The sequence below is a fragment of the Selaginella moellendorffii genome, unplaced genomic scaffold (assembly GCF_000143415.4).
Source record: "Selaginella moellendorffii unplaced genomic scaffold, v1.0 SELMOscaffold_23, whole genome shotgun sequence".
Classification (NCBI taxonomy): domain Eukaryota; kingdom Viridiplantae; phylum Streptophyta; class Lycopodiopsida; order Selaginellales; family Selaginellaceae; genus Selaginella; species Selaginella moellendorffii.
In genome coordinates this window covers 66,303-80,386 of record NW_003314284.1, presented here as the reverse complement: position 1 = coordinate 80,386, position 14,084 = coordinate 66,303, and the positions used below count along the sequence as shown (strand labels likewise).

Sequence of the window (14,084 nt, the reverse complement as noted above, 5' to 3'; positions counted from 1 at the left end):
CGCCAAGTCGACGAAGCTACCACAAAGCTCCATGTGTAAAAATTTAAAATCAATCTTTTTAGGGTTTTGGAGCGCTTAGATTTTAGGGCTTTGGAGTGGGATGGATTGGCCCAGGGCGCTCCATCCCTACTACGCATTCCACGGCGCGGCGATCATCTCATACCTCGTGCTCCATCACACTGCGCTGCGATCTGCCGCGCCTTCTGCTCGATCGCGGCTCGAGAAATGGGTAAGATTTTGGCGCTTTGGCTCTTCCCTGTACCAATTCATGTTGTGAACAGGAAATGCAAGCTGCATTGAGCTTGGGGATCGTCCTGGCGATCAGGGTAAGTGTGTTTGTGATGAGCGCTTCCTAATCGGTGAAAAATCGCGAAGTGTGTGAGGCGGATTACGTGGGAGGTGTTCTTGTCGGATGCTCTTTTATACTCCAAAGTAAGCTCTCTCTCTTTTCTCCGTCTCGAGCGTTCTTAAGCTTGTCTCTTTTTTCTTCTTTTTGCCAGGCTTTGGTGGCATTGCTCGCTTTTATGCTGGATTGGAGGCTTCTAGCATGGTACCTAGTTATCTTTGCAAGTATAGAGTCTTCTTCTTTCACAGTTTTCTTCTTCGTTTTTAAGACTGTTTTACTTTTGTGTCCAGTGCTGTTTCTTCTTTGTGTCCAGCCAGCGCCCTCAGATGAAGGTAAGTCGTAGGTGTTGCTTAATCCGAGCTTGTCTAACACTCATGACTTTCTCAGGTAACGTCCTTCCACTCACACCTTTGCAACTAGAAAATCTTCTTACGGACGGAAATCAGAATATCGTTCGACTGGTACGAAAATGCTTGTTCTCTGAAAGGTGATGATATATAATGGCGGCGCAGGTTGAATTCGGAGCTGTATGGTCTCCGCGCTGCGTTCAACTGAGGAGACTCTTCTCCGAAATCTCAGTCAGGTCTTGAGCACTACTTTCCTTACAAAGAAAAAAAATCAATCGTAATCCCGTGGTGGTACAGATACTCGAAAAGCGGTGTGCAGTTTTCACGGATTGACTTGGGACGATTTCCGAGTGTTGCTGCAAAATACGGCATAGAATTTGGAGGTTTCTTTTCTCTAAACAAGCTTTCGTGAATTGACGCGGCTTTTTCCAGTTGCTCTTCGGCAGCTTCCAACGCTGATAGTGTTTGAAGGAGAAAACGAAGTGTGTAGGTTGCCAGAACGAAGCTATGATGGCACATTTTCAGCTCAAAGCTTATCAGAGGTACTCGATTCTCTTCTTTTTACGTTTCCTGAAAAATAACGGCTTTTCATTGCAGAAGAATATCATCCAAAAGTTTGGACTTGACGCTCACATGCTGCAAAGAATGTCTCGTCAAATCCAACTTCGCCAGAGCTTTCAAACTGTGAAGCAAAGCAATTGATTGAAAGGTACTGAAAACATGAGAAAAGTTTTTTTTTGAGCTCTCAGCTATTCCTCGCTTGCCTGATTCTTCAATTCATCCTCGGTTCTTCTAAAGAACACGTCCCATGCACTTCCAGGCCCGGTGTCGAGGTAGTCGAGAGGAACACCGCTAGTGGCAGTGAGATTGGGCTGCACAAGCCCCTCTCTTTCGATAATCCTGAACTCCACTGAAGTAGGCTTGGCCGGAAGCTCGTCGCTTCCTATAGTGAGGCTGCCCAAGCTGCTCAAAGTCTTGCTCTTTAGACCGTCACCTATGGCCTCGAGTTCTTCCCACGAGAATAACAGAGGCAGCGTGGAGCCTTCCCACGGATTGAAGTCGAGCAACTTAACTCGCAGATCCTTCGTCACGTAGACATCAAATGTATAGCTCTCCAGCTCGAACTTTCCCAGCAAACTGTTCTCGAAGAACCCCGAGATCGCAGTCCTCAAGCTGTCCTTGGAGCTGACGAGCGAGGAGTAGAAACCTGTGACTTCCCTCTGGCAGATCCCCAGCAAAGCTCCCCGGCGGACAAACGCTCGAAACTCCATCTCCGGCCTCAGATCATACCACTTGCGCAGAGCCAGCACAAGCTCCTCCGGACGCCCGGTGGAAGAAGACGGCTTGTCGTCGCAGTTGTCAAAGGCGTGGCACAGGTCGTGGACGATCGAGTCGGAGGCCTTGAGCAGCAGCGAAACATCTCCAAAGCTCTGGCACTTGAGGTTCTTGGACGAGCTGATCCAAGTTGCATCCTTGGGAGCACTCCAGTTGAGCTTCGGCATCACTGCTCCTCCAAGCCGCCGGATCGAAGCCTCCACTTCTGCCTCGAGCTCGGGGAAAGAAGGCTGCTGCTGCTGCTGCTCTCCGCCATCTTCCTCGTCCTCTTCATCCCACTTCTCGTATCCGTCAGCCTGTAGCTCTGGGATCTCCGGAACCAGCCTCGATGGAAGATCACTAGAGGGGACGAAGAAGTCGCCGTCCAGGAGGTGCGAGACGAAGGCCTCCGGAAGCCTGTGAATCTCGGTGGCGATGGAGACCGACTTAAACCGAGGATACCACTGCTGGACCTGGCAGTCGAGAACCTCCACCTCCTTCATCGTGAGTAACTATGAACTCTACCGTGTAGTATCCCCTAATACTGTACTTACGAGAACTTTTCTTTCGTTGTTTCAAGCAGCGAAGGATTTGCCACAGCCGCAAGTAGACGTCGCGTTTGGATTCTTGAAAGAAAATCCACCACCGATGAGAGCGTCGCTGTAATCGAGCTGCATACCAAAGAGATACAAGAGGCTCTTTGGATCACACACTGTGAGGCAAGCAAACAAAGAAAAAGTTAGCAAGAACAGAACAAAAGAATTCGAATTCTCCTGGCTTACCCATCGTGAATCCTTCTTGCTCCATCACGGAATCATCACTTCTCACGTTGCCTTGGTCCTCAAAATCCATGATATAGGACATGCCCGAGCATCCTCCCTGCCGTACCCCGACTCTGAGACACAGATCCCTCTTCTGGTCGGCTCGCAGCTTCTGGAGATGGGAGAGCGCCTTGTCCGAGAGAGTGATCGCCGGGACGAGATTAGGCGCTGGCGATTCGACTGCGGCAAGCTGGAAATCTAGAGAAGCGCGCAAAAACCCTAGGAATCAATCCATACCTGCGGCAGCCCTTATAGTCGAGGCGCGGTGATTCGATGGCCGTGCCGTCGCCGCCAGGCGCTGTGGCCACAAGAATGAGGGGATCGATGCCGCCATAGCTGGAAGGAGCGCGATATTTCGAGCGAGGTGGATATTTCTCTCTCGAGAATGCGAGGAAGGGAATATACGAGCGGAAGGGGAGAAATATTCCCGTTGGAATATACGTTTTGTACGGCGGAACAAAACCTCCGTAGTAGCTATGGCGAATTTTAGGGCTTGGCAATTTTGAGCTGGGAGGTTTTGGCCGTTGGTACCATGGCGGGGAGCGGCGAAGAGCCGCTCAATCGGGAGCTCTATCGCGTTCCGGGCCACGCAGGTGAGTGAGAAATCCCAGATTTCTCCCATTTCTTCCTTCTCCTTCTTTTTTCCAGGATGGTTTTCGTGGACCGGCATCCACTCCATCGAGCGCGAGGCCCTGGTGGAGTTCTTCGAGGGCAAGACGCTGTCCAAGACGCCAAAGATTTACAAGGAGTACCGCGACTTCATCATCAACAAGTACCGGGAGAATCCCCGGCGGCCGCTCACCTTCACGGAGATTCGCAAGATGCTCGTGGGCGACGTGAATTGCCTCCGCCGCGTCTTCGAGTTCTTGGAGCTGTGGGGGCTCATCAATTACCACCCCGATCCCGCCGAGGCTGTCAGCTCCATCGTACTGCCCTCCAACTCCAGCGCTGCCGCCGCTGCCGCCGCCGCCCCTCCTCCGCCCGGCATCCAGATCGTGTCAAAGTCATTCGCCGCCAACCCGGCCTCCAACTTGGGGTCGCGAGAGAACGCTTTCCACAGCAAGCAGCAGGGTGGCGGAGGTGGGAAGTCGCAAAACTCTCCGGACGGGAACTCCTCCTCCGAGTGGACGGCCGAGGAGACGATGCTGCTGCTGGAGGCGATATCCAAGTATGGAGACAATTGGAACCGGGTCCAGCAGCACGTAGGAAGCAAGAACAGGGGGCAGTGCGTGAGGCAGTTCATCCAGCTCCCTTTTGGCGACCAGTTCCTGAACGAGGATCTCGGGGCCGTGTCGTCGTCATCGCCGGTGGCGTCCAAGTCGCTGGAGAATGGGACGAGCCACGAGGTGAGGCATCCGACCAAGAAGCAAAAGTTGTCACACACGGAAGCCAAGGCAGCCAAAGGTGCTCAGCACGCACACCAGGCGGCGCCCAACACCGCTACCGCGCATCAGCCGGAAGCTCACCATGTTTTGGAGGAGGTGACGCCTTTGACAGACGCCTCGAATCCACTCCTCTCGCAAGTGAGTTTCGCAGCATTGCATGGATTTTCTTTTGGTTTTTATTATCGTTTTAACCTTTTGGTTTTTATTCTTTTTTTTACTCTCGGACAGATTGCTTTCATGTCAGCAATGGTGGGTCCTCGAGTGGCTGCTGCGGCCGCTCAGGCCGCCCTGGCAGTTCTCGCCGAGGAGGAGCCCGCGGTATCACAATTACCATTTTTGAATCAGCAGCAACAGCAACAGCATCACCCGCATCAACAAAAGGGGCAACAGCAGTCAAAGGAGCAACAGCAGCCAAAGGAGCAGCAGCAGCAGCAGGATGAGCAAGTGGCCGCAGATAAAGAGGAAAACAAGCAAAACAACGCTGAAAAGTACGTGATGCCACGCACTCTTTTTCCGGATAAAAATCCCGTTTTTCTCGTTCTTGCAGCGACTCCGACGTAAAGCCTGAGGCGGACGCCAGTCCGGAAGTCAAGCAGCAGCAGCCATCAGGTACTAAACAAACTCTTCTTGTTTCTCTCTTCGATTAGACATTTCATTTAAGAATAACTTTATGAACAGCGGAGCCAGTGGAAGACAAGGATCAACATGCAAAGAAGGACAAGGAAGAGACGAGGATTTCGGCGGCAAAGCTGCGTGCGGGGCTTGCTACGGCCATGGCTGCCGCAGCTGTGAACGCGAAGCAGCTGGCGGACCGTGAAGAGCGTGACATGGAGCTCCTCATGGCCAACATTATTGAGAGCCAGGTGCGTAGGAGCAAAAAAGCTTCTTTTCTGTATGGTAACAGATGGAACTTTTCCTTTGGCAGCTAAAGAAGCTCTACAGCAAGCTCGATCATTTCGAAGAACTCGAGCAGCTAATGGACATCGAAAGGCTGCAACTCCAACAGATGCGAGAGCAAGTGTTTGTGGATCGCCTCCAGCTCATGAGGCAGCAGCACGCGAGCGCCGCCACCGTTGCCGCATCCGCTGCTCCGTCCGCGCAAGACAAGCCATCGTCATAACTTTCACTCTAGCAGAGAAAAAAGCTCCAAACTTTTGTGTACCATAAACATTTGTAACACAGTGACCCCAAACTTTTTGATCTCTTCCAAGGGAAAAAGAAAAGAGGATCACAGGCCAGGCCTCCTCCATTCCGGAGCCACTTATGCGTTATATACAAAAGCCACAGCGAGCGTCTCTCTCTCTCGCCACTCCACAGGCTTCTTCTTCATTGTCATCAAGTTCCTTCCTCCATAAGTAACTTTGCGTTGATGGAATGCATCGATCGTCCAGACCGAGCGTTGCTTTCGCTTCTTCCAAACCAGTCTTGTCCATCCGGTCATATCACCGGGTGTTCTCTGATGGGATGTAAGGCTCGAACAGCGTGGCCCAGGGATTGAAATCGAAGGCGATCACGTTTGCTGCTCGAGAGAATTCCGCACGGAGTGCCTTGATGCTGTGCTTGTCCACAACCCGGCCCAGATCGTGCGTCACTTCGAACGGGTCCTCTATGCAGATGAGGTGGCGTTCGTTGCCAATGCGTCGTGTCCACTCTTTCTCGTTCTTGCTGTAAACCAGAAAGAAAGACAAGATCACGAACTTCGTCTGAAGTTTTTACTGGTTTTACCTGAGATATCCTCCAGTTCGGACGGATATAACCGAGTGGTTGTAGTCGTGTTGGCAAGCCCAATAATCAAAAAATGCAGTCAGTAGTTCTCCCAAAGTTTCCTTGTTGTCGGCTCCAAAGTCACGCAGCGTCTCGACTTGATCGTAATACGCGCATCTGATGCTTCCCACTTTCACTTCATACGTGGGTCGCATTTCCTGGCACAAGCCACGCGGGAGTTTATAAACAAAAAAACAGCAAGGAAAGGGCCATGCTTACCTGAAGACACGGGAGTATCGGCGGTCTCCTTTGCTGAAGAAAATGTATACACATCAACACATAGCTGGAAAACAGAACAGGAATAGCTTAATACTGAATGACTCCCGCGAAAACAACTCAATACGTACGCATAACTCGAGAGAGTTCCGCGATAAGTATCGTTTACTTGTCGTCTCTTAGCCCAGTGCTTCACCATGAAAGCTAGTTGTCTCAGACGCACGTCGATTTGAGCGTAGTCGTGCAGTAACTTCGAGTTCACGACCGCCAGCGTGTTGTTCACACAGATGTCACAAGAGATGCCAGTTGCAGGCTCCGTAAACTTCACTATCGGAACTCTAGCATGCGTCAACGCCTGCAGAGATGAAAAGAACAGCGGATTAATAGCGCGGGAACAAAGACAAGCAAGAAACCGACCTGTACGTTTAACATGGCATCTGACTCGAGGATAGTTGCCATTTGAACCACAAGTTCGATCTTGTTCGGTTCTTCTTCATCAACGGAGAGGCAAACATCGATGTCACTGTTACAAACTCCAAACGCATTGACACACGATCCGAAAAGAAAGAGGCGTGTTCCCGGGAGCTCCCTCTCGAACAGGGACTCAAGCTTTGAGAAGAACTTCCTTCTCCGGACCTCTTCTTCCTCGGTCGGTATAAGTTCGTCGTAGAGGGAGAGAAGCTCACGCGTGAAATTCTGCAAATCCAGTCGGTAAAGAAGATCACGTCTGTGCATGGGAATGACACGCCTGGACTCCCTGAAACGGTTCTCCTTTGGCTGTAAAGAGATACAAATCAATGAAAAGGCTGCACAGAAAGCAAGCACATACCTTAAAGAACTGCGGAGCTTTACCCTCTCGACGGTGACCGTCAATTTGTAGCTCCTCGAGATCTAATGAAGCCGTCACGTCTTCTTCTTCCAAAGCATCTAGATTATGGAGCCTCTGCTTGGACTCCTCAAAAGCTGCCCCAACTGAAGAGTTTTGCGTACTTCCCGATGGTAAACCTGGATGTTCAAGTTGGGAAGCCAACGAGCGTGCCTTTGGAAACTTGTAGTCTGGCTTCTTCTCCGCTGGAAATGCTGCCTTCGAGTCGGCCTGTTTTATTCTCCATTCCTGTTGATGTTTTCTCCTCGCCTTCGAGTGAGTCCCGTTTGAAGATTTAAACGACTCGTCCCTTGCATCAGAGACATCGCAGGAGGTGATGTCACTTGGCTCAGCATCTCTCATCTGCCTCTCATTTACCGCAATCCACTGGCCAGCAGAACCCCGACCACCGCGTCTGGCGTCAGTGCGGCCGGTACCTCGGCGCCTTCCCGCACCTCGAAAGTCATCGCTTCCTGGCTCAAATTCTGCCTCTCCATTCGCGTATCTCCCACGATATTCCTGTAGTCTTCCGGATGCTGAGTTCGTCCTCGGCTTTTCATTCGCCTTAGAGTCGACATAGTCGTAGCCGTTCAAAGGTTGTCTCGAGGAGGCAGGCTCCGATCCTCTTCGCTTCAAAAGTGAGAAACCAGCCGCTCCACCTCCATCAACTTCTCCAGACGTCTCGTTCACTTCAGCACTCAAACTCCGGTGGCTAGCTGACGGTTTGAGTTCGCCTTCTCCGTCAAACAATGCGTGCCTCGACGAGGGAGGAGCAGCCCACATACGTCCAAGGATGTCATTTGGACTCTCCGGGGGAGAAATGATTTGACGCCTCGGGGGTCCTATGGGGCCGTGAAGTGTAGATGGACTTCCTTTCTTCGATGGCTCTCCAGAGTCCCCACTGTCCGATGTAGCATCCAGCTTTGTCGAGGATGTGGGCTTCACACGACCAGGACCACCTTGTAACAACTGAAGAAGCTCGGAACCGTTGCCGTAGAACTGCTGCTTGTCATCCTTCACAGGTGTAACCGATCTTCTCGGCTGCTCCACGGCGCGTTTAGAGTCCGAGCTCTCTGCAGCACTCGGTCCAAAAACCGGAGAACCAAAGTGAAGGCCAGGACCAGGACGAACTTTAAGCTCCCCAGACGAATGTGGCGGATGAACCATATTCTCGGCAGCCTGGAAAGTCGGAGCATTTGGAAAAGGATACGGCACTGGCGGGTGGAACGGTCTCTCGACTGGAAGCGGAGCAAACGAGCGAAGAAATCCGTGGTCCGACGGAGTCAAGAACGGATCCGAAGGAAAAAGTGGGTCTTGGTGCTGCTGGAAGTGAGGTGACCACCCACCAAATCTTATTGCCGGGACGTAGAGTGGTCGTGGAGGAGGAACCTCTCCTCCTCCTCCCCCTCCTCCAGATCCTCCAGGAGGAGCGAAGCTGTGGCTGGGACCGTGAGCTGCGACTGCTGGATCCTGTAGCTGCCAGGAATCGCTGCTACTGCTTCTCAGCTGCTCGTCGCCCCCACCGCTCTTGAGAAAATGGAGTAGCAAATCGCCGCTGGGAGAAGAAACGTCCAGGCCCAGTTCATCCTCGGACTGCGTAGTGGCAACCAAGGCGGACAAGTTTGGAGGACGAACTTGTGGCGGATTCCACGTCATGGCTGACTTCCACGCTCCCAGTCAGAGAATCACCGCCCGCTACATGACTGATCGCCCCAGAAATCCCGAAACTCTCGAATGCGCCCCTATTTTCTAGCTGCCCCGGCCGCGGAGATGAGAGAAATCCACACGATCGCCTGCAAAGCCTCAGCGTTCAGCTCAATTTCCGAGAGATCCTATGCTTGCATGAATCTAGATCGGCTACTCCGGCTCTAGGCCAGCGAAATCGCGGCGCGGCGCCGGCGCTGGCGCTGCTGCTGCTTCTCGAGGCGATTCTAGCATGCATACCTGGCTCATCGCCGGCGCTGCCGGAATAAAACGTGCTTGCGACGCTATTGCCTGCTCCTCCCCTGTCCGCCATAGCCGCGAAGAAACCTAGAAATGCTTGTACCCTAGCCAAAGCACCTATATCCATAGCCTATGACACATTCATTCATTGAACTATCCGAAGAATATGCCACGCTATGCTATGATATTCCCATTTCTATGTATATTAACAAAACTTTGGTAAGTTAAACAATGCGCAGACTTCCTCTTGTGTTCTTTCTTCTCATCTAAATAGCATCTTGAGCTCCTCGATTCGAGCGCTTCGCACCTCTTCGTCTGTAAGAGCTCCGGCGATCAATCGCTGCTTCCTCGCTTGGACTTGTTGCATTCTCTCCTCCACCGAGTCCTGTGAAACTCCCTAAGAATTTCAAGCGTTTCAGGAGGAAATGGAAACTTACTTTGACGATGAATCGCTTGATCGATACGTTTTGAGTCTGGCCGATACGGTGGATTCTCATTATGGCTTGTTCTTCCACGGCAGGATTCCACCAAGGATCCTGGAAGGCGGAGTGTCAATTCTGACGATGGCAAAACGAAACTATAGCGAACCATGAGAAAAGCGTTCGATGCGGCCGTCAGGTTGAGTCCCACGCCTCCTGCCTTGAGAGAAATGAGCATGACCTGTCGAGAGTAGAGTCAGTCCGTGTGTCGAGAGGCGAGCAATGAAAAGCTTACGGCCACGTCTGGAATATTGCTGAAGTCTTTCAGCACTTGTTCTCGCTTATGCTGCGACAATGTTCCGTCCAAGCGGACAAAACGGAAGTTCTTCCTGGAAGTGCATTGTTAGAAACACGAACAAAGCGAAAGCTCCAAAGGAAAGACGACCACGGGCTCGTACCGTTTCAATGGTATCTCTAGCAAGTCGAGAAACGCTGTCCACTGACTAAAAACAACGCTTTTCGACTCACGCAACGTTTCCAGCTGCTGCAGAAGGGCCTCGACTTTGGACGACTCCTTCCACTGTTCCTCGACATTTACTCGGAACCGGTTACTCGTAGGTACAGTTATAAGTTCCTGTTTAGTACAAGAACGCCTGCATGACAGCCATGGATAAAGAAGGAGAGCTTGCGAAAAGAAAGAAAAAACTTACCTGCATATTGGACAGGGACCTCCGGCGCTAGTACGCCAGCTATTAAATAGGCACTCACGGCACATTTGGTGAGCACATGGTGTAAGAACTGCGTCCTCTGGCATTTCCAAGCAAATTGGACATTCAGCAGTGTCCCCTTTACGAATATCATCAACCACTTCTTTCACATAAGCCGTCGAAGGGACCTGGGAGGAGTTCTTGTCCAAGAAACGTCTAGCCAACTTTCCAAGGTCCGCGTAGTCTTCAGTGTCGCCACGGCTGCGCAACGAAGAAAACTTCAGAAAGTGTGTACAGAAGACGACGCATTTTCTACCTCAGAACAAGAAAAGGATGATCACAAGCTTGCCGTAATCGAAGTAGGAGTTCGAGTATTGACGCATAGTTATGAAGAACTTTACCTTCTTGAACGAACTGATCGAATTTTACCTGATCACATAAAGAAAAAGGTGTTCAGCAATGAAAGAAAAATAGATGAGTTTTTCTTCCTGCCTTGGATCTGTGGTAAAGGGCATCATAAAAATCACGCTCAGACTCGGATAGGTTGCATTCAATAACTTCACATTGAGCTGGTGGGAGCACAAGAATTGGCCTGTGAATTCAACTCATGAGTGAATACAAGACAATGCACGGTGGGAAAACAAAATGTCTACCTTCCTTCTTTGTCAGTTGAATCTTTTGTTCTCCGAAGCATTAAAGGCTTCAAAATAGCCTGCAGAAGTTTCAATCCGCGCTCATCCCCCTCTTCGTAAGGCTTCTGAATTAGCTTATACCACCTGAAAAGATGACATGTTTCAGAAACATTATAGAAACTGTGAAGGGCTGATACCATCCCCAGTTGCACCACGGTTCAACCCGGAGAAAATGGAAAAGACTGTACATATCCTCGAGCTTGTTCTGCATTAGAAAAAAAATGCTAGTTAGCTAAAACATATAGAAAAGGTTCTTACTTGCACAGGAGTCCCAGTCAGGCACAATCTGCGGTCTGCCACAAGCTTGAAAACAGCCTGAGCAACGCGAGACTTATTTGCCTTGATAGAATGAGCCTCGTCTAATACAACTCTAAACCAATTCACGTTATGGATTGGTCCGTCGTCTCCGCTCTACAAAACACCGTGAGTGAGAAATTCTGCTTTGAATTACTAACTTACATTGTTGCATTCCGACTGAACAACGCCATAGGTAGTCAGGACAACATCGTACTTAGAGAGAGTTTTGGAATCTCTTGATCTATCAGGTCCATAATAAGCATAAACAGAGAAAGTGCCAGAAGATACGTGCGTTTCAAGCTCTGACTGCAAGCACAGGTTTAAAAAATTCAAATACACATCAATGAAAAAACACGTACCCGCCATTGACTAAGCAAAGTCATGGGACAGATTATAAGAGTGCCACCCTCCTTTGGAACACTTGAACTTTTAAAGGACTTCGTTTTTCCCACTGTTGGCTGCACCTGAGAGGTATTACATCCTTTGCGGCGATTGCAGAGCAAAAGAGATATTGTCATGACCGTTTTACCAAGCCCCATAGCATCAGCGAGAATCTGATTTGATAGAAACATAAGATACCGATTAGCAGATTTGACGAGCAAAATACCCCTCCTCTTGAAGCCTGGAGTGCGCTAGGAAAGTCCAGTGTTGCCTCGCCAGAAAAAGAATTCACGTAAAAAGAAGAGGCTCGTCTGCAAAAGGGATGACTAACCAGCATGACACGAAGTTGAATCATACCTATCCGCAATACGGTATTCAGACCAGCAAGGATGAAGAGCTTTAGCAGCGTCTCCCTGAGTGACACCATCTTCCAGTTGAGACATCCAAAACAAAGCTTGCTTTTGGTAAGGCCTCAGCTTGCATTCTAGACCTTCAGGTTCCTCCATTTCCTGGTGTGTCGAATGTTGAGTCATGGAAAATATGACAATAAACATATGCGTACCTTCAGTTCGCGACTGTCACTGGTGCCAACCACATGATCGACCTCCGAATCGGGCATATCTTCAGTATCCTTCTGCTCGACTTTTGAACGCTTTGAAGGTGGCCCTTCCTGTTTAAAAAAAAAGTCGCAGATTGTCTCACACATGATCAGGCTTAAAACTACCTCTGGACGTCGACAAGTGTAGACATTTAAATCTTCTGGCGTAAACTGGGCCTGGACAGCAACTATGTTATAAACAAAGGCCAAAACAACACGATGTTGTACCTTTCTAAGAGGAGTCATCTTTAAAAGCTCCATCAACGACGGAAGAGGGCGAAAAGTTGTCTCTTCAATCGATACTGTTCTCTTGTATTTCACAAATAACGACTTATTGATGTAAACTCTGCAAACACATCATGTAGGTATACACAAACTTCTCCAGGAAATTAAGAACATTTTACCTCAAATCGAGAACTATGCTGCTCATAAGAGAGAGTGCCTCTGGTGCCATTTTGCACCTCCCCAGTATGTTTATTTTATTCGAGCGAACCAAAGGTATTAGACACTTGGCCCAGTCAGCTGGAAGCCGTCCTATCTGTGTGCAAATAGTTAGAATCAAAATAAATAACGAGTGAAACGTACCTCTCCTGAAGTTTTTGTTGAGAACCTTACAATGTCGGAGCTTGCTTTCTGCCGAGCCCAAGGCTTCTTGTGTTCGAAGGACTTCTTCTTACTTTCAGCTACAGGCTTGGGAAAGTTGAAGGACACGAAATCACCAGCACCAATTCGGGATCCTCTGGAAGTCGAGTAACCAGCGACTTCTGTCTCTTCGAGGAGCCACCACCTCTCTGCATCTAAAACAACCGAGTGCTTTTCTGTACAACTGGCTAATGGAGAGGTTAATGGAGCAACCTTAGCTCCAGATGAATAGGCAGCTTTACCATCTTCTGGAGTTTCGACTTTCACAGAACCCGGTTCCATCTTCAGCGAGACATTTGGAGCTTCGACTTTCACAGAATCCAAACCACTCTCCATCTTTACTGAGCCATTTGGAGCTTCGACTTTCGCAGAATCCAAACCACTCTCCATCTTCACTGAGCCATTTGAAGCTTCGACTTTCGCAGAATCGAAACCAGTCTCCATCTTCACCGAGCCATCTACATCACAACGAGCTTCGATCTTCACCGAAAAATCCGAAGCTTCAGCTCTCACGGAATCACAACCAGCGTCCACAGTATCTAGCTTTATCGCGAGCTTTCGGGAATCCAAGGGACAATCTCCGATCGAAAGCCCTGCTAAGGCGCTAGAAACAGACTCGCCATCTCCCCTGGCAGCCTCACCGGAGCTCTCGACCGCCTTGGCATCTGTTTCCTTCACCTCGGCATTCTTTGCTCCTTCAGCCTTTCTCTTTTTGGTCCCTCCTCCAACCTTACCATCGTTGGCTTCACTATCTACTTCGTTGCCTCCATTTTCTACTCCCGAATCATCTAAGTTTCCTGTTCCGCTATCAGTGCTCACCTCGGCACTCATTGTTGTCCTACCAGCCTCAGCTTTTGCGGGAGTTCTTGGCGATCCACTGGAAGGTTTTGCCGCAGAGTTCGTTGTCACGGTAGAGCTCCCTGTCATCGACGATTTCCCAACGCTGGGGCTCCTCGCCTTGGCACTGTTTGTCGAAGAAACCGCACCCTGCTTCTTCCTATTTCTAAAACCCGGAGTCTCAAGCACAATGTGCGCGGCCATTTGGAGATCGTTCCTCGACAAGTGTAGCGCGTGAACGAGATCCATGTCGCACACATCGCTGCCAAGGACATCCCGGAGAGCGCGAAAACTTTCGTTGTCAATGCGACTTGCCGGCGGAGAAGGCCCAGAAATTCCCATTACCTTGTCCAGCTCCAAGAACTCCAAGAATGCCGATCAAGGCTACCCCAGCGCCGTCTCCCGGGCGACCGCAGCGATCGCGCGGGCAATAGATAACCTACAAATCCCCTCCAAGAACCCTAAAATGGAGTAAAGACCAGGTAGCGCGGGAAATTCCTCGCGGGAAA

General features: G+C 50.1%; 6 protein-coding genes across 8 annotated transcripts; 2 read left to right on the top strand and 4 right to left on the bottom strand.

Moving 5' to 3' along the window:
* The first annotated feature begins 59 nt into the window (after nucleotides 1–59).
* LOC9642870 (thioredoxin-related transmembrane protein 2) lies at nucleotides 60–1,432 on the top strand. The gene is made up of 10 exons (XM_002973945.2): nucleotides 60–229; nucleotides 282–326; nucleotides 376–432; nucleotides 501–570; nucleotides 637–678; nucleotides 734–807; nucleotides 859–929; nucleotides 991–1,076; nucleotides 1,126–1,235; nucleotides 1,291–1,432. Exons 1-10 carry the CDS (start codon nucleotides 101–103, stop codon nucleotides 1,393–1,395), a joined length of 789 nt encoding a protein of 262 aa, XP_002973991.2. The 5' UTR covers nucleotides 60–100; the 3' UTR covers nucleotides 1,396–1,432.
* Nucleotides 1,374–2,526, bottom strand: LOC9642869 (cell division cycle protein 123 homolog). The gene has a single exon (XM_024678695.1). It carries the CDS (start codon nucleotides 2,508–2,510, stop codon nucleotides 1,443–1,445), a length of 1,068 nt encoding a protein of 355 aa, XP_024534463.1. The 5' UTR covers nucleotides 2,511–2,526; the 3' UTR covers nucleotides 1,374–1,442.
* Nucleotides 2,527–2,557: 31 nt separating this feature from the next.
* Nucleotides 2,558–3,235, bottom strand: LOC9656358 (uncharacterized protein slr1417). 2 transcript variants are annotated; one of them, XM_002973759.2, is made up of 3 exons: nucleotides 3,066–3,235; nucleotides 2,790–3,008; nucleotides 2,558–2,719 (listed from the first exon to the last, which is right to left on the bottom strand). In XM_002973759.2, the coding sequence occupies exons 1-3, from the start codon at nucleotides 3,160–3,162 to the stop codon at nucleotides 2,583–2,585; spliced, it is 453 nt and encodes a 150-aa protein (XP_002973805.1). In that variant the 5' UTR covers nucleotides 3,163–3,235; the 3' UTR covers nucleotides 2,558–2,582. The 2 variants fall into 2 exon arrangements, with proteins under 2 accessions (XP_002973805.1, XP_024534464.1); XM_024678696.1 differs by having other exon boundaries at nucleotides 2,790–3,012; nucleotides 3,067–3,176.
* Nucleotides 3,236–3,289: 54 nt separating this feature from the next.
* Nucleotides 3,290–5,416, top strand: LOC9642868 (SWI/SNF complex subunit SWI3A). Its single transcript, XM_002973944.2, has 6 exons — nucleotides 3,290–3,421; nucleotides 3,477–4,351; nucleotides 4,442–4,701; nucleotides 4,761–4,822; nucleotides 4,892–5,076; nucleotides 5,139–5,416. Exons 1-6 carry the CDS (start codon nucleotides 3,361–3,363, stop codon nucleotides 5,331–5,333), a joined length of 1,638 nt encoding a protein of 545 aa, XP_002973990.1. The 5' UTR covers nucleotides 3,290–3,360; the 3' UTR covers nucleotides 5,334–5,416.
* Nucleotides 5,396–9,104, bottom strand: LOC9642867 (UTP:RNA uridylyltransferase 1). The gene is made up of 7 exons (XM_002973758.2): nucleotides 9,003–9,104; nucleotides 7,023–8,851; nucleotides 6,611–6,970; nucleotides 6,325–6,548; nucleotides 6,197–6,260; nucleotides 5,939–6,135; nucleotides 5,396–5,878 (listed from the first exon to the last, which is right to left on the bottom strand). The coding sequence occupies exons 2-7, from the start codon at nucleotides 8,712–8,714 to the stop codon at nucleotides 5,656–5,658; spliced, it is 2,760 nt and encodes a 919-aa protein (XP_002973804.2). The 5' UTR covers nucleotides 8,715–8,851; nucleotides 9,003–9,104; the 3' UTR covers nucleotides 5,396–5,655.
* Nucleotides 9,105–9,158: 54 nt separating this feature from the next.
* LOC9642866 (DNA repair protein RAD5A) lies at nucleotides 9,159–14,065 on the bottom strand. 2 transcript variants are annotated; one of them, XM_024678693.1, is made up of 20 exons: nucleotides 12,682–14,065; nucleotides 12,501–12,634; nucleotides 12,325–12,442; nucleotides 12,223–12,273; nucleotides 12,061–12,168; nucleotides 11,856–12,007; nucleotides 11,725–11,809; nucleotides 11,477–11,671; nucleotides 11,280–11,423; nucleotides 11,079–11,231; nucleotides 10,958–11,025; nucleotides 10,782–10,904; nucleotides 10,621–10,720; nucleotides 10,445–10,557; nucleotides 10,132–10,389; nucleotides 9,880–10,074; nucleotides 9,717–9,810; nucleotides 9,591–9,662; nucleotides 9,440–9,538; nucleotides 9,159–9,387 (listed from the first exon to the last, which is right to left on the bottom strand). In XM_024678693.1, exons 1-20 carry the CDS (start codon nucleotides 13,915–13,917, stop codon nucleotides 9,265–9,267), a joined length of 3,621 nt encoding a protein of 1,206 aa, XP_024534461.1. In that variant the 5' UTR covers nucleotides 13,918–14,065; the 3' UTR covers nucleotides 9,159–9,264. The 2 variants fall into 2 exon arrangements, with proteins under 2 accessions (XP_024534461.1, XP_024534460.1); XM_024678692.1 differs by having other exon boundaries at nucleotides 12,061–12,273.
* Between the last annotated feature and the right edge of the window lie 19 nt (nucleotides 14,066–14,084).